This window comes from Zootoca vivipara, chromosome 9 (assembly GCF_963506605.1).
Source record: "Zootoca vivipara chromosome 9, rZooViv1.1, whole genome shotgun sequence".
NCBI classification, from domain to species: Eukaryota; Metazoa; Chordata; class Lepidosauria; order Squamata; family Lacertidae; genus Zootoca; species Zootoca vivipara.
In genome coordinates, this window is record NC_083284.1 from 54,801,509 (window position 1) to 54,820,938 (window position 19,430).

Below are 19,430 nucleotides of genomic sequence, written 5' to 3' on the forward strand. Positions count from 1 at the left end.
AACTGGCAATCAAATACATACTGCCTCAGTTCTTGGAGGCATACTACGCAACCCTTATGATTAGTAGCCACTGATAGCCATATCTTCCACGGCTATCTCTAGCCCTTTTTAAAAGCCATCTAAGCTGGTGTTCCATCTCCACATTTTGTGACTTGCTTCCACAAACAGGTGGACCTAGCTAAAACTTCAAACCTGCTGTAACCATACATCTATGGACTTCAGATGACGCCACCCACCTACACAATAAAGAGCAGGCTGGAAGCACTTTTGTAAAAATAAAATTCCACGTTGCTAATTCAGGAATGATTTGTAATGCTTTAGGAATATGTCTCACTGAATGAGATTGGTAATGTATTCGTTCTAATGAAATATTGTCACAATACTCCGCAGGACTTAGAGGTCCCTTTGATGACATTTTGTATATCATCTCCACTTTCCTGCAAATGGATTGCACTTAGGGAGCATAGTTAATTTGGCAAGAGTGGGAGTGGAACAGCTTTATCTTGCTAAGTGTACAGTTCATGTCTTGAAGTATCACCGCTTATCAGATATGCTCAGAAATGGTGAGGAAGTTGTTGAGTCAAACCTGTATCAGCTGGGCTGCACTTTCTGGACTTCCGTATCGAAGATCATGCCCGTTAATTGCCAAAACCCTGTCATTCTCCTGAAGCTGCCCATCGCGGGCAGCAACGCCTCCTTCCAGCAAGTTGAAAACAAACACCCCAGTTTCCTCAGCCTTGCGGACCAGCTTGATGCCCAGCTGCTCATCCGGGCTGCTTTTGTTCAGAACCACATGAAAACTGTCGTCCCTGTTGCAGGGAATGTCCAGAGAAAGCCCACTGTTTCGGCATCGGTACCTCTGCTCTCTGAGTACGGTGAGCCGGAGGACTTGGCAAGGTTGCCTCAGGACCGACAAGGCGTAGCTGTGCGGCACATTTCTGATGTCTATGCCATTTACCTGGAAGACAGAACCACAAACCAGTAAGTTAAAAACAAAACAAAACAAGGCCATCTAATTAGAACTGGCACTACCAGACAGAAAGACCTACTTGTACAGATGTCTTCCTGTTATAGCGACATGTGGCATTTGCCTCCCTCAAAAGAAGCCAAGTTTTCATTATATAATATCCTTTCCCCACAAGGACAGCACACACTGTACTGTTTTCTTCCTCTCCTGCTGATTATCTCCAGACATAATGGCTATTTTTCAATTTTATTACTGCTCCTCCTCAGGCTTCAATATCCTCTTGCCTATCTCAATTTTGAGTCTAGCAGCTTATCTCCTTTTCCAGTGCTGCCATTCCCAAACTAACCCTGCCTTCTTTCCCACTCTAGTATTTATCTGTTGCCTCAAGGATACTTGGACTATAATCGAAACACGCCGCCCTTGGTTTCTGAACAATAAAAATATGGATATTGATCACGGTCCACATCTTCACGAAACAGTGTAAATAGTGGAACTGAAGGAGGGCGCAGGAAGGAAAAAACCCAAAGTTTTAAATACTTAAGAAATCGCATATGTTTGACATGGCTGTCAGCCATTTTATACCAACATTTCATTGGGGTTCTCATTGTTTGTTTTCACAGGAGATTTAATCCTATCTCTGCTAATACTTCTAGCACTTAAATTTGCTATAAGGGAAATAAATCAAGCAGTGGTTTAGAGATGCAGTTTTATGCAGAGTCCCTGTGGAAAATGCATTCTTTCTCCAGCAACTTGACTTAGCCTTCTCTTAGAGAATGAAAACAGAGTACGGAGCAGCAAATTTCTGCTATAAAGTCAGAAGTAGGGATGGATACATCCTTCGGCAAAGTAAGCCATAGAGAAGGGAACCTACCAAATTGGGAGCTTTCTCCATGGTGAAAAGCACCACTGATCTTCTATTTAGCTCAGTACACTGTGAATGCTTCTAAGAGTAGTTAAGCATTGCCCCATCTGGAGAAAAAGTATTCGCAGCAGCACCAGGGAGTTGATTCCTCAGCACTGCTTCAGTTAAGGTGACCACATGTAAAGGGGTGTGTGTGTGGCTTCTCTTAATACAGTGGTGGTCAACCATTTCGGCAACCATACTACGAGCCAAGTCCGAAATACGAGAGAATGATAAAGAGCTGGATTTAGGCCTACTGAGTCCACAACAATCCAACAAAAAGCATATTAAATACAAATAACTCTGCCTTAACTAGGTGAAGGATTGCTGTTGAAAGTCATAGGTTTGACTTCAAAATGAATCCATGCCAGTAAACAGAACAATGCTGCTCTTTCTTATTTCTTCTTCCTGTCACCCTTTCCTCTTCTGTGCAGGCAAAGAATGTTGTTTGCCATGTCCTCAAGCTGAATTAGGAACCTTTACATAAAAGCAGGGTCTCTACGTACGCTATTAAAAGTTGCCTCACATTTGCATCCGCCTCCATTAAGAGTGTACCTTTAGTATCATGTCCCCTGGCAGCAACCTTCCATCCCTGGCAATGATTCCATCTCGGTAGATGTGCTGTATGATGATGTGAACCAATGGTGTTTCGCTGCCTCCCACAATCCGAATGGCAAGGCTTTCGTTGGGATCACTGCGGCTGATCTTAATGCAGGTAATTTCACCATCTGGGATGAGGTGGTATAGCCTTGGGAAGACTGAAAACACAGCAAGAAAAGGCCTTTATTCAGAATACGGATCTCTGTTTTTTGCTTTTTTTGTTTTGATTTAAACAAATCTAGCCATAGAACATGCAGCTTTGCACAGTTGATCCAACTAGGCTTTAACAGATCCGCTATATGTTAAAAGGGGTAAGAGATTACATCCATGCTGGTTCATGGTGGAAGAAGGACTCCCCCCCCCCCCAGCCAACATAATGCATGCTATTCTTCATCTTTTTAAAATCAGTTGTTGTCTCAGATCTCTCCTTACATAAAGCAACTTCCTCTGTCAGCCTAACGATTCCATAGCACACAGCACAACGATGCTATGCAGAAGACACAAATGCACAAGAAAACTTCAGCAGTATTCTTTAGAGAACCCAGTTCTGCGATCACATTCTGGTAAAAGCTCTTCTCTGGCCGCATGCATACAATACTCTTAAAGCACATTCAAAGCACATACTCTGTCTCTCAAGAAATTATGGGCACCGTTACTTTACCCTTCACAGAGTTAAAAATTTCCAGCAATCCCTAACACAATGAGGCGCAGCTAATGAGAACAGGTAGAGAGTACAGGGAATATTGAAAGTTAGGAGAAACGGCTGGACAACAGATGTATATGAGTCTGAAGTATTAGCAGGACCAGTTCGAGGGGATTTTTGCCACTCTAGGAGAAGCATCCCTCACACAAGTTGCCTATATCCCCATTATCCCCTGAGATATTGCAGTGAATACTGAGGTGCATTCTGAGTATTTGTGGAAACTAGTCACATCACAGGGAGTGCAATATCTCAGACTTGCAAACTACATCTAGTATGGTGGGATGCTTCTTGAGTTGGGTCATCTCAGGTGCTTCAGGCCTTGCTGTATGATAAAACTGGCCTTGTGCATCTATCCAAAGCCAGTTCAAAGAAAATATCTCACTTTTAATGTTGCCATATTAAATCCTTTATTGTTCCAAGGCTAGAGAAGGCCTCAATGACAGAATCCAGTACTACGGTACCAACCAAAATGCAATATCAAACCTTGAATTTCACAGAAAACTGTCTAGCAGCTAGCTGAAACAAAATCACTTGCTGAAGATTCACCCTCACCCCATCCTTTCCCCTATCAAAGTGCTGAAAACCAGGCTCTTATGCCATCTGTATTCTACCCACGTTTCAATTGCAAGATTCAGTGACAAAACCTAGATCTTTAAAGCACATTCAATCCTCATTTTCCCTCTGAAAGAATTCTGGTCTCTGTAGTTTACGCCTCAGAGATTTATAATTTTTCAACAATCCTTCACAAACTAGAATGCCCAGAATTCTTTGAGGGAAAGAATGCACTTCGAATGGCAAACTCTGACCCCCACCCCGATGTTTGGGTCTACAATTCCCATCATCCCTAGCTAACAGGACCAGTGGTCAGGGATGATGGGAATTGTAGACCCAAACATCTGGAGGGCTGGAGTTTGCCTATGCCTGGTATAGGTTGTTTCACATCACCAACAGCAGTGTCATGTGTATTAACAGGAGCAAGTACAGCTCCAGTTATTATTATGTCATAACAAACACTCAGATTTCATACTTCCCTTATCTGTCCCTGCTAGTTGTCCAGAGTGGACGCTCAACAGAGAGCCACATGCAATCCCAGCTTCCCAATGAGTGTACCTCTACTGCACATGTTTATCAACACAAGTCTGACACACTCACACCTTAACTTTGTAAGTATTGTCATGCATGGGAAGCTGGTTCTAAGTTTGAGGTAGCCTGAGGAGATGCTGTCCCTCGTATGTCAGCGACGCATGCCCACGGCCTTATTTGGCAGTCAGAAGCAGCTCTCCAAACAGCACCGGGTGTCAAGCCAGTATTTTAATTTCCCAAAGTGCCCTGAAGCACTACTACACTGGGGAAATTAAAACGGAGGAAAATTAACACGGTGTTTCACCCCACCCACTGCTGACCAGAGGTCTTAGGGAAGGCATTGGCAATGGGCCCTGCTGGAACACAGAGGCCTGGCAGCTGCCCAAAGATACCACCACATTCGGATGACCTACAAGTGCAAATCAGCTCTAACATTCAAAGGAAGGCGTTTCCATAACCCGTTAAACACAAAACTACCAGCAATAATCAATTCCAGTATAGTAATAGTGGCATTTGGATGCAAACATATGTTGACATTGCCAACTAGATCAAGTGTCTCCATTTCTTACCTACTGACAGAAATGGGCTTCATTCAAAATCCCATTCAAAATCCCATTCCCAAGAGCCTTGCTTTCCTGTGTTCTAATTCTTCTTGTTAGCTACTGTCACAGTGGCCGGAGTGGACTACTTCAGAGTAACGACGCTACGCAGCTCTGCATTTTATTCTTTTATTGGTGCTGCGTATTTACAGTGCTCAAGTCATTGCTATTTACACGGAGCGATGTTGTCAGTCGGTTTCAGAACCTCCTAATGGCTTTTGGCGCGTCTTTCTCCAACACAAAAGCTTTGGCAGACCCATCCTCTTGCCCCTCCTCTTCCTGCGTAATTCTGGAGTTGGGGGGATGGGTCTTCCCCCCTTGCTTGCCCCTTCCTGTCCCACCTGGGACCTTGGCTCCTCTACCTTGCCTGAGCCTCGGACACGACTTCCTGCTTCCCCACTGGAATCGGAACTCTCCCTGCTTTCCCCTTTGCTCGGGGACGGGCTTGAACTCAGGAGGGGAGGGACTTCGCGATATCCCCTGTCCCTCACATCCACCCCCCTCCCAAGCTCTCCTTCACCCCTCCCCAGGCCCCCCCCAGGTGTCGGTGACGACTGGAAGCCTAAAAACTCGGTGCTCTCCGAGCCCGTTGGTGTGAACACCTCCCCCCCAGTCCTGCGAGCCCCCCCCTTCCGCCTGGGAGGACGGGAATCCCAAAAAGTCCGTGGCGTCAGAGCTGGTGGGGGTAAAAATGTTTTGCCAATCTGCTCCTTCCTCTGACTGGGTGGATCTTGGCGACACCCATACCTCATCCTCTGGTTCCTCAAACTCCGCTTCCCAGCGCCATGGTGAGCTGTTCTCCCGTGCCTCCTCCTCCTCCCCCTCCCTTTCCATGTGCCAGGGCTTGGGTCTGTGGGGAAAGAGGGCGTGAAATTCTTCCACCAAGAATTCCTCCTGTATCTGAGTGGCGGGGACCCATTCATTCTGGGACGGTGGAGCATCCTCCCATGCCATGAGGTACTCCAGGCCCCCCACCCCCCACCTTGAATCCAGGATGGCCGTGGCCTCATTGAGTTGCTCCCTGCCTTCCCTCTCCCCCCCTCCCTCGGGGGTTTGTTCGCTGTCTCGGAGCCTGCTGCTTTCCCTGTACGGCGACAGCAGCGATCTATGAAACACTGGATGCACCCTCATGTCCTCTGGCAGTGCCAGCCTGTATGCCACCGGGTTGACCTGTTGCGTGACCGTGAAGGGGCCCAGCCATTTGGGTGCCAGCTTTTTGCACCTCCCTCTGGTGGGAAGGCCCTCCGAGGACAACCACACCTTGTCCCCCACCCTGATGACCTCCCCTTGTCGCCTGTGGCGATCTGCCCCCTTTTTGTACGCTTCCTTGGCCCTCTCCAAGTGTTCTCTGAGCTGCTGGTGCACCGTCTCCAGTTCCTTTGCCCAATCCTCAGCCTGCGGGCCCTCCTCCTCCTCCTCCCCCTCCCTCTCTGGGAAAGATCTGAGGTCGCGCCCGTAATTGGCCTTAAAGGGCGACACCCCTGTGGAGACGTGCACTGCATTGTTGTAGGCAAATTCTGCTAGTGGCAGGCGATCCACCCAGTCCGTTTGCCGCTGGCTGACGTAGCATCTCAGGTACTGCTGCAGAATGGCGTTGACCCTCTCCGCTTGTCCGTTGGTCTGCGGGTGTCTAGCCGTTGACAAGCTGACCTCCACCTGCAGGAGGTTCATGAGCCGCCGCCAGAACCTGGAAACAAATTGGCGGCCACGATCCGAAATAACCCTTAAAGGTAATCCATGCAGTCTGAAAACGTGATCAACAAACAGTTTGGCTGTCTCTTCTGCCGAGACTGCCCTGGCACACGGTATAAAGTGACACATTTTGGACATGAGGTCCACCACCACCAACACTGCAGTCTTACCCCTGGACGAAGGCAGATCTGTGATGAAGTCCATGGACACCACTTCCCACGGCCTGTGTGGCGTGGCTAAGGGCTCCAGCAACCCTGGCGGCGCTGCTCTGACCACCTTCGCCCGCTGGCAGGTGTTACAGCCCCTTACATAGTCTCGAACATCTTCCCACACCCCTGGCCACCAGAAGTGTCTCATGACTAGGTGAGTGGTCTTGTCCCTTCCAAAATGCCCCGCTGTTGGGTTGTCGTGCATCTGCTTGAGGACCGTACGTCGAAGCTGGGTGGTGGGTAGGTACAGCGCACCCTTGTAGAAAAGCAGCCCTCTGCGTTCTGCAAAGTCTTTTGCCTGCTCCCTCCCCCCTCTCAGTTCTCTGAAGATGCGGTTGGCAAATTCATCCGCTGCCGTCAGTGCTGTGAGTTCTGCCTCGCTCACCACTGCTGCTCCGCAGGACCATGCCGACGGGGGGAAAATGTGCCTCGGGGCTGGTGGCGCCTCCTCCTCCATGTACTCTGGCTTGCGGGAGAGGGCATCCGCCCTGACATTCTGCTCTCCCGGGATGTAGTGTATGGAGAAGTTGAAGTTCGAGAAGAACTCTGCCCACCGTATCTGCCGCTGGTTGAGCACCCTGGCAGTTCTCCAGAACTCCAGGTTCTTGTGGTCTGTGCACACCTGGATGGGGTGCTTGGCGCCCACCAGGAAGTGCCTCCAGTGCTGGAACGCCGCGTGGATCGCAAGAAGTTCCCGATCGAAAACTGTGTAGTTTCGCTCGGGCTGGGTCAACTTCCTGGAGAAGAAGGCACAGGGTCTCCACTCTCTGTTGGCGTCCAGTTGCAACAAAATGGCGCCCACAGCCTTATCAGAAGCATCTGTCTCAATGCGTAGGGGCGCGTCCTGAACCACGTGGAACAGGTTCTGGTCTGAGGCGAACACCCTCTTGAGGCTTTCGAACGCTGCTTGCGCCTCTGGTGTCCACCTGAACTTCTGCTTGCCTCTCAGGCAGTCAGTGATGGGAGCCGTAACTCGAGAGAAGTTCTTGATGAACTTCCTGTAGAAGTTGGCAAAGCCTAGTAGGCGTTGGGCATCTTTGCGCGTCCTGGGGCTGTGCCAGTCCAGGATGGTCTGCACCTTGTCCTTGTCCATCGCTAGCCCCTTGTCTGACAGCTTGTAGCCCAGGAAGTCCACCTCCTTGGTGTGAAACTTGCACTTCTCCAGCTTCACATACAGGTGGTTCTCCTTCAGGCGCTGTAACACCTCCCTGACGTCCTTCACGTGCTGCACTGGGTCGTTGGAGTAAATAAGGATGTCATCCAGAAAGACCAAGCATTTCCTGAAGAGTAGGGACCCCAGGACGTGGTGCATGAAGGCCTGGAAGCATGCTGAGCCCCCTTGCAACCCGAAGGGCATCACCAGATATTCAAAAGAGCCCAGAGGCGTGAACATCGTGGTTTTCCACTCATCGCCCTCCCGGATCCTGATCAAGTTGTACGCCCCCCTCAGGTCTAGCTTGGTGAAAATCTTGCCCCTGCGTGCCGCTGTCAGGAGATCATCCACTCTGGGCATGGGGAAAGCCACTGGCTCTGTCACCGAATTCAGCCGTCTAAAATCCACCACAAGACGGCGCTGTTGCGTGTCTTTCTTGTCCACCCAGAAGACCGGGCTGCCCCCTGCTGCCTTGCTTTCTCTGATGAACCCCCGCTTGAGGTTCTTGTCGATGAAAGCGCGCAGATCCTCCAGTTCCTGGTCTGACATGGCGTACAGCTTGGCTGGGGGTATAGTTGCCCCTGGCACCAGGTTGATCTGGCAGTCAAAAGGCCGGTGTGGGGGCAGGTGGTCGGACTCCGCTTCGCTGAAGACCTCCTGCAGGTCCCAGTATGGTTTGGGTATCGCCTCACCCCCTTTGACGTGCATGGTGGCCACCGTGGCTATCGGAGGCCCCTCCCCTGGTTGGTGCTGCATGCAATGTTCCAGGCAAAAGTCCGATCCAAAAGTGATGCATCTCTGATGCCAACTTATGGAGGGGTCGTGGCGCGCCAGCCAGCTCATGCCCAAAACGATTGGGGGGTCTGAGATGGTGGTGACGTTGAATGCCAGTGTCTCTGAGTGCCTTCCAACCGTCATTCTCATGGGGGGGGTTTGATGAGTGATGGCCCCTCCCAGCAGCTCTCTGCCGTCAATGGTTGCCACGTGCAGAGGAAAATCCAGCTGCAGAAGCTGGATCTGGTGCTCTTCTGCAAAGTTCCTCGAGAAGAAGTTCGCTGACGCCCCACTGTCAATTAAGGCGAGGACTGTCAGGGGATAGCCATTTGGGAGCGTGAGCGTCACTTCTAGAACCACTCCTGCTCTGGGAGGGGTGGGCTGGCTCTGCTCCTCTCTGTGCGGGTGGGTGGGCTGGGGCTGTTGTCTGCTGACTGTGCCTGGCTGCCGCCCCTTGTCTCCTGCAGCCAGGCTTTCCCGTTTCCCTGCTGTGGTGCTGCGTCAGTGGGGGAGGGCACAACCGTTCCCGCCTTTCCTTGCCACTCCCTGCGATGTGGGCAGTCTCTGACGAGATGCTGGGGGGAGTTGCAGAGAAAGCAATTCCCACCCCTTCCCTCCTTGCGCCTTGGCGCCGCTGGGGTTTGAAAAGCCCGCGCGCGCGCGCTATCAATCTGCATGGGTTCCTGGTCCTGACTGGCCCCAGGCGTGGCTTGAAAGGGTTGTTGAGGGAGTGGCTTCTCCTGCGACCGTGGGAACCAAGCCCGCTTTGCGCGCGTTGCTTGCTTGTCGCTCCACCTGGATTCCTGCCTCACCCCCACCGCCAGAGCCGCTTTGCTCAGTTGATCCATATTACTGGGCTTTGGACCTCTCGAGAGCTCATCCTTCACCTCCTCATGCAACCCCAAGTAGAACGCCGCTTGCATCGGGGCCGACTCCAGATCCCACCCCAATCTGTGCACCAGCATGGTGAATTTCGCCCAATACGCGCGAACTGTCATATTTCCTTGGCGTAAATTATGAAGTTCCTCCTTAGTCTGGTCCATATGACTATCGGACGAATACATCGTTTTCAAACCTTCTAGAAACAGTTTGACATTCTTCATGCAAGGATTCCTTGTTGCAATTAACGGTCTTAGCCACTCCCTGGCCGCCCCTGTAAGGTGCTCCACAATAAACGCTACTCTGTGCTCATCATCAGGGAACTCATCGTGGTGCAGCTCAAGAGCATACACAATCTCAGTCTCAAAGCCCTGAAACTCCTTCGGGTCTCCGTTGAACTTGCTTACTAGGGTCCCGGCTCTCCTTCCTGGCAGCACTTGGACTTGGGGTGCCCCTCCCGCCTTGTTTTTCTCTGCATCCAGCTTGTTTTGGAGGTCTACCGCCACCGCCCTTAAATGCTGCTCTTTTTCCTGAAGCTCTCTCACCTGTTCCGCAAGTTGTAGCCGGTCGTCCTGGACCTTCTTAGTCTCCTCTTTAGCTGCCTTCAATTCTCCCTGCGCCTGCAGCGACAGCTGTTGCAGTTCTAGCTGGGCTTGCTCAGCGATCTGCCGCCACTTCTCCGCCTCTGACACGCTCATCCCGGCAACTCCAAAGTAGCCCAAAAATGATTAGGAGGTTGCTGTCACAGTGGCCGGAGTGGACTACTTCAGAGTAACGACGCTACGCAGCTCTGCATTTTATTCTTTTATTGGTGCTGCGTATTTACAGTGCTCAAGTCATTGCTATTTACACGGAGCGATGTTGTCAGTCGGTTTCAGAACCTCCTAATGGCTTTTGGCGCGTCTTTCTCCAACACAAAAGCTTTGGCAGACCCATCCTCTTGCCCCTCCTCTTCCTGCGTAATTCTGGAGTTGGGGGGATGGGTCTTCCCCCCTTGCTTGCCCCTTCCTGTCCCACCTGGGACCTTGGCTCCTCTACCTTGCCTGAGCCTCGGACACGACTTCCTGCTTCCCCACTGGAATCGGAACTCTCCCTGCTTTCCCCTTTGCTCGGGGACGGGCTTGAACTCAGGAGGGGAGGGACTTCGCGATATCCCCTGTCCCTCACAGCTACTTTTCATCCCGTTTTGAAAAGCCTTCCAGTAAAGGAAAATCCTAACCATCGCATACCTTGCTTTCTCCCCTCAAACTTCCATCTCTTACACAGCGATGAACTGCCAAACCTAGAGAGAAGTATACTTTCTGTCTTGCTTTTGCCGATTCTGCTTCGTGATTTTGCTGCGTGCGTTTGTGGGGCAGGGTGCACTGGATCTGTCAATAATAATAAAACATCATCTCCGTGCAGAAATATCTGGTGTACTGCTGAAGAATATTTCCTGAAGAATAAGATGTTACCGGTAGGTCCTTACTTCAGGGAACACCTCTACAGAAAGAAAACTTGGGTGCTGCAATTAATTTATTGTTTTAAAAGCATGGCTAAGACACCCTTCTTGGTTTCTGTTAACTATATTCCAAATTCAGGAGATTGTGAAACAGTGGGCAGGAAGGAATGGACCTAGCAACCCAAAAGCCAGGTCTAAAAGTTCTATCTAAAGTGGAACCTGCATTGACGTAATTGTCATTTGTCTCAGCAAGATGTTTTGATGTATTTCCTACTTTCTTTTTTTACGGAGGCAGCAAAAACACTTTGTACATATTCTTTACTAAAGTGGATTCTTTGAACAATTTTGCCTTTTTAATATCTACTACTTAAAAAACAATTACTACTCACATGATGCATTTATCTTTTCAAAAATAGTTTGGGTAGAATTACTTAGATATGATTGCTTCCAAGTTAAAAATACCTCCTTGAATTTAAGATCCTACTTAGTCGGATAAATAATCACATTTCCCTTTTCTCTGCTCCGCTTTCTGCTTTGTACAGGCAAGCTAAATCAATGACTTATCTCAAACAGTCGAAATCCCACCAGATTTCTTCTGTTATCTAGCTATTTATGCTCTGCTTATCACCAAGTCATCTGTCAGCTCCACTGAGATTGCTACTAACAGGGTTTTGCCATATTTGGGCTACAAACTCTATCCCAGGATCAAAACTGCATCCACAAGCCTGTCTGGTCCAGATTTTGACCAATCTCCAGCATAAACTATCTGGTCTGTTAGAGTTTTCTGTTCTCGTGTCTCATATGCCTTCTTCTGTTTGTATCAGTCATCTCCATATATCCCATACACATGGACCTGAATTTCCAGGCAAATAGTTGTTTGTTTTTAGAAGTTATCTTTGTGATGAAATATATGTGGTGTGTATGCTCTCTGAATTCAGTGAAGATTGTTAGGCTATGTGCTCATCTTCTTCTGCAACAAATTTCAAGACAGTCCTTTGCAAATAACTGCTCAGAATTAATGTTGCTCAGTCGGTCCAAACGGCAATTTGGTTTTTGTCCAGACTGACGTTTCTCCTATTTAGAGTTAAAGAGCAGGTTTTCCCTGTGCGGCATGGCCAAAACTGCTTTGACTCGTGGAAAGTGGAAAACCACCCAGACTCATGTTTTCTACGCATGGGACAAGCAGAAGTGTGAATGAGCTCTTAGTTCAGCCTATTCCATATACAGGGACATTATAAAATTGATACCAGACTTCTGAATCAGTATCTTGATTGTACTAGAAAACGTTCATTTGAATAGCACTGGTTAAAAATAAAGGAGTGCAGTCTAATTTCTGCCACAACAGGAAACGTGTATAAATACAAGAGTGGCAATAGTTTGACACCTGCCACATATTGTTTCAGGGGGACCAGTGGGCATCAGGAATGGTGATCAGGGATGATTCACAGCATAGTTTCCCAAACTTGAGTCTCCAGCTGGTTTTGGACTACAATTCCCATCATCCCTGACCACTGGTCCTGCTAGCGAGGGATGATGGGAGTTGTAGTCCAAAAGTCTGGGAAACCTTGATTTACATGAATGGGGATCTGGTCTGACCTGGCCCACCAACCCCTCATAAATAATACCACTTTTTACCGTAGCTGGTTTGACCATGGCTTCGCTGATTTCTGAAGCAGCATACAGCTACTGCCATTGATAAGTGGTCAGTGTGCTCCAGAAACAGAGGAAATGCTCCGTATGCTCTTATCCGATCTGACAAAAGTGCTGGCAAAACATCTCAGCAGATTGGGGTGCTCTTTCTTGTTCTGGAAAACTATGACCACCTCTCGATGGCGGGGGCTTGCTCAACACCACCGCAGAAGGTACCAGCGAAACTGCTTCAGTCACAGTGGCAGCAGCTTATGTAGTGCTGCCACAGAAACTGCTGCTGAAACTGCCACGGTCACGCACTGCGGCCACCACCCAAACTACAGGTGTGACTGGTGTGTCTGTGTGTGTGTGTGTGTGTGTGTGTGTGTGTGTGTGTGTGTGTGTGTGACATTGTTGGCATGGGTGGGCACTGATGTGTTTGTGAGCATTCACAGGATAGGACTACAAGCTTGTTTTCTCCTGTTCTGGAGGGCAGGACTCGAAACACCAAGTTACAAGAAAGGAGATTCTGACTAAATATCAGGAAGAACTTTCTGACAGTAAAAGCTGTTCAACAGTGGAACAGACTCCCACAAGAGGTGGTGGACCCTCCTTCCTTGGAGGATTTTAAGCAGAGGTTGGTTGGCCATCTGTCATGGATGCTTTAGCTGAGATTCCTGCATTGCAGGGGGTTGCACCAGACGGCCCTTGGGGTCCCTTCTAACTCTATGCTTCTATGACTACTTCCTGACAGCAGAAACACCTCAGAAATTTATTTTCCATTAATTTCCCATCCCACCTTACTTTAGCAGAGAAAGAGTCTCTGAATTGCAGTGTAATGGAGAAAAGGAAAGGGAAAACAGGCAGAAGATCAAGAAGGCACAGGACAGGGCTCAGGCCTCACAAACATATACAACGGAGGTTACTCAAATGAAGAGCCTGCTACTTCTCACATCTTACTGGTGCCTCAAGGCTGCTCTTGCATGGGCAGCTGTTAATGTTGCTTAAAGAAGGTGGCTTAAGGAAGACAGCTTCTTGTTCCCTGTGGGGTTCTACCTTCCCTATCTTTCTGTGTAGGCCTTGATAAAAGAGACAAAGCTAGATCTTTTAAAATCACACTTTGACTAAATGTTTATTGTCAGGGGACATACGTCTAGACACAAACTGAAGCTAAGCTGACAGCTACCGAAAGGAAAGTTAAAATAATACTGGCATTTAAACCATCTGAACTGCAGCTGACCTCAGCGGGAGCATGAAATAGGAAATATAATTTTAGAAACAACCAGCTCTTGAACCTTGACAGGATTAAATGAACACGAATTTTGATGGATCAGGAGGATTCTAGAAGCTAGAGGGTGACAGCTGACAGCCAACAGGCAATTGGGGCCTTGCTTAAATGTTGTTTCCTTCAAACCCACAATCCTCCCAGAATTCTCCTTGCAAAACCACAGTCTCCACATCGAAGATGAAATGAGGCCCAATTCTGATTAGTCATTTATTCTTCCTACCAGATGTGCTAAGTGTATAAATCCCTTGAACTCTGCTGTATAGGAAACATACCATTCCTCTGTATATATACTGTATATCCCTCAATACCTCCCCATATTGTTGGCATTAAAGGTACTACAATAGCTTTAGGATCAGGGAGTAAGAGGAGGATACAGATGAACTAAATTGTCTCTCTGTATGTGTGCAGGGGCATATGCATGCAGGGGTGGCCCACCACATTTTGCTGCCCGAGGTGAAATGGTAAAGTGCCCTCACCCCAGTCAAAGTCATGCTTACTGGGATTGTGTGGCTGCAGTTTCCGGGTTCTGGTAGCGGCAGCCCCACCTTCTCCATGGGAGCTGCAGTGGTGGCTTCCAAGTTCCAGCATGATCTCTCTGGAACTCTGAAGCCATCACTGCAACCATTTCTCCAGTTATGTGGGGGGGGGGGGCACAGCGCCTTTGGGATTTTGCTGCCTGAGGCAACTGCTTCAGTCTGCCTCATAGGTGTGCTGGCCCTTGTATGTAGTACACTATCCATGGAAGAAAACCTATTCTCACCTCTAATGGTGAAGAATTTTTATTTATTTTTTAGTTCATTTTACCAAGGAAAAAGAAACAAAGTATATCATACACTAAGCAGAAATCCAAGTTCACCCACACCAATGACACAATCAATGACAAACTGTCTTGTGAAAGCTGTAAGGAAAGGTACATTATAGCAACCCAGCCTAATAATAATAATAATAATAATAATAATAATAATAATAATAATAATAATTTATTATTTATACCCCGCCCATCTGGCCGGGTTCCCCCAGCCGCTCTGGGCAGCTTCCAACAGAATATTAAAATAGAGAAATCCATCAAACATTAAAAGCTTCCCTAAACAGGGCTGCCTTGAGATGCTTTTTAAAGGTTTGGTAATTGTTGGATGGGTGGGGTATTTTTTATTTTTACTTTTATTATAAGTTTCTACGGAGCTTGCTGCACAGAATAACATCTTTAACTTCTGGCTCAAGAATTTGGCATTCACAAGATTCCTACACAATTTCCCACAAAGTATTTTCTGTTTTCACATGTTAAAATTAAACAATCAACTATTTAAAAAGATAACATTTTAAGAATAAAAATTATTACCTTCCCCCAAGGCAACCAAATGGTCACCACTCTCCCTCTCAGCTTGGTTAGCAACGGCACTCCCACTTTTTGTCCTCCGAAGAACACTAAAAGCTCTGTTTATTTTTTTAAAAGACCTGCTCCTTATAGAAGAACGTTCAAAATGTCGAGCTGCAGCAAAGGGAGAGAGAGATTTATTTTTTAAAGGAATAAAATTAAGTAGGTTTGGGATAAAGACCTCAATACTTGTTCTGAGAACTATTAAAGGAATGTTCTGAGAACTATTAAAGGAACGTTCTGAGAACTATTAAAGGAATACACAGAGAGACACACTTTTGCCCTTGCTTCACAGTTACATATATCCCCCCACCCTCTTATTTTGTACCTGTCGTCCCCCAAAACAGACTTGCAGGGCTTAATATTGATTAGCAATTCCACAATAGTCCCCAAAAGCAATTATTTTTGCACTGGCACTGCAGAATTTCACTCTGACCAGTGTAATTCATATGACTGGAGCATTTGTAATACTATTAATGCCATACCAAAGTCACATGATTGCAAAAAGAAAAGAAAAGCGGAGTGGGGGGGCACTGAGAGTCTTCATTGCAAGAAGCTGTGATTCCTTCCCTGAATTTGCTGGAATAGGCTATTATCCTCTTTATTTTTGAAAAGCAGTACTAAGTCGTAACAATGTGTCTTCAAAGGCCAAATTGTTGTTCTTCAAACAATACCCACTATTATAAATGTGGCCTAATGAATCCGTAACACGTTACTCCTTTTCTTTAGGGCTGATAACAAACAATCAGATTCCAAGTTTAAAGATAAAAAATAACTATATATATATATGTATATATGCCAGTACTACTGTCAGGATTTTTTAATGTTGTTTTTGTAGGTTGCTGAAGGGGTAGACTATTTTCCTGAATCGGTGCATTTTCTGATTCAAAAACGTTTGGCACTTTTTTTGACAGCAATTCTCTATGTTTCCAATTTTGTTCACAGATTTCATATGGTATCAGTAATAACTCATAAAAATGAGAGATTCTGTGGGCCCATGATCAGATAAGCAAGCCGAAAACTGGATGTTGTTATGTAGTGATATGTGATGCTCAGATAACAGCGAGCTAGAACCGATAACAAAACCTGGGACTGCATTGCCAGATGTCACACAGAAGTATATGCGGAGGTGAAAGACATACAAAGTGACTCACATCTTTACAGTGAGGCACATGACTTGAGAAGTTCCTGCACTTCTTGTGCAGTTTGTGCATCTCATTATTCTCATTCTACCACCCCAACGCAGTATTACAAAGCCTTTGGCTGCTTTTGTGACATCTCTATATATGCAAAATGAATGGAGAAACGTAAGGCTGGGTATGTTTGTGCTGCTAAACTGCCCCACACCATAGTGAAATCTCAAGTATTTCGTCATCAATGAGGTCATATCAGAATTTGATTTCGAATGTTTCATAATGCCTCCCTGCTTTTGCTGTCTAGAACATTGGTAGCACTCTTCCCACTGAAAATTTGCGAACATTTGTGTTATTTTGTACGTTGTGTGACCGTTAGCTGATTTATAGAGTAACCCTAACCCCCGATCTATGCTGCTGGAGGGAGTTAGGATGCAGCAACCACTGACTTGCACACACTAGCCTGGGGGTTGTGTCAATCACTATAGAGGTTCCCATGGCTTTCATGGTAAGTGTGGTACATGGAATGCTGCCACCAGCAATAGCCAGCACCATGGAGGCAGGGCAGAGATGAAACAGAGCTTGCATGAATTCACTGGATCCTAATGCACTCTGTCCCCCCAATTTGGTGCCAGCACAGACCCACCCCCCCCCCACCCCCAAACTCAACCCTGGGATCTGGATTGTTCTGCTAGGATCTCAAGACCCCCACAGTTTAATACCAGGTTTTTCTGCTCTCCAAAAATTATGAAATATGTTCCGACAAGTATATATGACAGAAGAGGGGTCATTCAGGGAGAAGCGGGCAAAATCTGAGGAGCCTCTCTCTGGTTCTTACTTCTAGTTTGGTTGCTTCTGTGGAGATCTGCAGAGGTGGCTCCTGGCTGGTTGTCTTCTGAGGTGGTGCTAAAGGCTGGATTGATTAGGCCTGGCTCATCTGTCATTAAGGCTATGGTGGCAGAAGCAGAGAGCTCAGGGCCAAAGGCGGCTACAGTTAAAGGGGCATTGGAATCGGGAGATCCATCCTGCGAACGCCGTTTTCGTTCCTTGGTAAGGCCGTAATGAGATGCTCCTTTACACCTAAACAAAGAAGGGAAAGAGAAACATCATGTTGTGAAAACTGTTCAGATCTACTTGAAGCAAATGGAGACAGACAATTGTGTTTGGTTTTTTTTGTTTTGTTTTTTTGTTAATGAGGCGAAATTCACTAAAACTGTTTGACCAGAAACAACATGGGACAGAAAAGAAAAGAAAAGGTGACTCTATCTTACCATGTTCAGTTTTCTGAGCAGACTGTTAGCTTTCATCATATTAAGTTAACAGTAACAAGGCCCAGCAGTTAACATGAATTCATTTTATTAAACAATAAATTAGACTGGACAGGGAGCAACACTATGAAAAGCTTTTTGGCATGTCATATTTTCCCAGAACTAAATAGGAGGGGGAAGGGGAAGGGGACATCTAACCATAATGGATTAAGTTATTAATTCACGTGAAAAGTCTACTTTTTGATGAAGAGCCCCATTCTACCAACACAGGCCTGTTTGTGGCTACAGTTCCACTGCATAGGAAACAGAGAGGCAGGTGACTGATCACAACAAAGAACGGAGCCTATAATCAGCTCTTTGTCTTTGGCTAATGAAAGAGGGCAGTGTGAGGCACGAAAGCTTGTCTGTGTCAGCTTACGTTTGAGGAAGGAAAAAGCCACACACATAGGAGGCTGCTGGGCTCTACACCATGACAAACAGTGTCTGTCACAGCAGCCGTCACTTTGCGAGCGCCGTTGCATCTGCCTTCCAGATTCAGTGTTCCCACCGCCTTTGCAAAAGGCTTTCCCATAAGCTCACTGAAATAGGCCTTCGTTGTTGAGCCACCTGCCTCTTAGTGAGAGTTGGGATGCTTCGGGTGGTCATAGGTTTAGGCCTGGTAACAAAAGTCTCTCCCACATAGGCTCCCCACCTGCCCTCTGGTCATATGCTCATTTTCAAGCTCCCTAGCTCAGTCGGCAGAGCATGAGACTCTTAATCCCAGGGTTGTAGGTTTCAGCCCTACGTTGGGTGAAAGATTCTTGCATTGCAGGGGCTTGGACTAGATGACCCTCATGGACCCTTCCAACTCTATGATACTATGGCAAGAAAAGCAAGAAGGCAGACAGTGCAGGGGCACCATTTAAGGAGGGACAAAGGGACAGTCCCTCTTCCCCCAGTCACATGCATTATTCCTCAAGCACACCTGCACATCTGGTTATTATGAATGCATACACATGAATACACATGCGTGCGCACACCAACAACTTATTCTCTTTTTTGAAATTTAGTTCAAGGACATAAGACATAAGAAGAGCCTGCTGGATCAGGCCCACTTAGTCCAATCATCCTGTTCACACTGCAGCCGACCAGCTGCCCATGGGAAGCTCACAAGCAGAAGCCAAGCGCAAGAGCACTCTCTGCACCTGTGGTTTCCAGTAACTGGTAGCATGCTGCCTCCAATCATGGAGGCAAAGCATAATTATCTTCATGGATAGCCTTACCTTCAATGAATTTGTATATCCTGTTTCAAAGCCATATAAGTTGAGTGTGAGTGATCTCCATAGTTTAACTATTTATTTTATTTCATAAAATTCATACACCGCTTGATTGTGAAAAACACCCACCCTCAGAGTTCCCTGGGAAAAGGGACCACTTTGGGAATTGCAGCTGGAAGAGACGACTGGAAGAACTCCACAAGATTCTGAGACGGGAAAGTGAACAATCATAGCTACACAACTTGCAACTCACCAAATCAGAGGCTGAGTCTGCAAAGAGACGCTGACATGGCTCAGAAGACCCAGAATTTAAACACATATTATTCAAATGCGTACACACACAGTTGTTTTCACAGCTTATTGTTACATGGGAATGGCAAAAAAAATTATCTCTTGCTCATGCATGCGCACACGGTTTTCGCACTTTGAGAAATGCCTGACTGCCTCACCACGAGGAGCACTCAAGATGAATTGAATCCT

At 47.1% G+C, this 19,430-nt stretch overlaps 1 protein-coding gene across 3 annotated transcripts in view; it reads right to left on the reverse strand.

The window, feature by feature from the left end:
- Window positions 1-19,430, reverse strand: part of LNX1 (ligand of numb-protein X 1) — a 104,361-nt gene that overhangs the window by 31,662 nt on the left and 53,269 nt on the right. For all 3 annotated transcript variants that reach the window (XM_035112090.2, XM_035112091.2, XM_035112096.2), the window contains 4 exons: window positions 17,265-17,506; window positions 15,258-15,407; window positions 2,424-2,626; window positions 587-958 (listed from right to left, as the gene is read on the reverse strand). In XM_035112090.2, coding sequence (XP_034967981.2) covers window positions 587-958; window positions 2,424-2,626; window positions 15,258-15,407; window positions 17,265-17,506 — 967 coding nt within the window. The remainder of the gene's footprint in view (window positions 1-586; window positions 959-2,423; window positions 2,627-15,257; window positions 15,408-17,264; window positions 17,507-19,430) is intronic.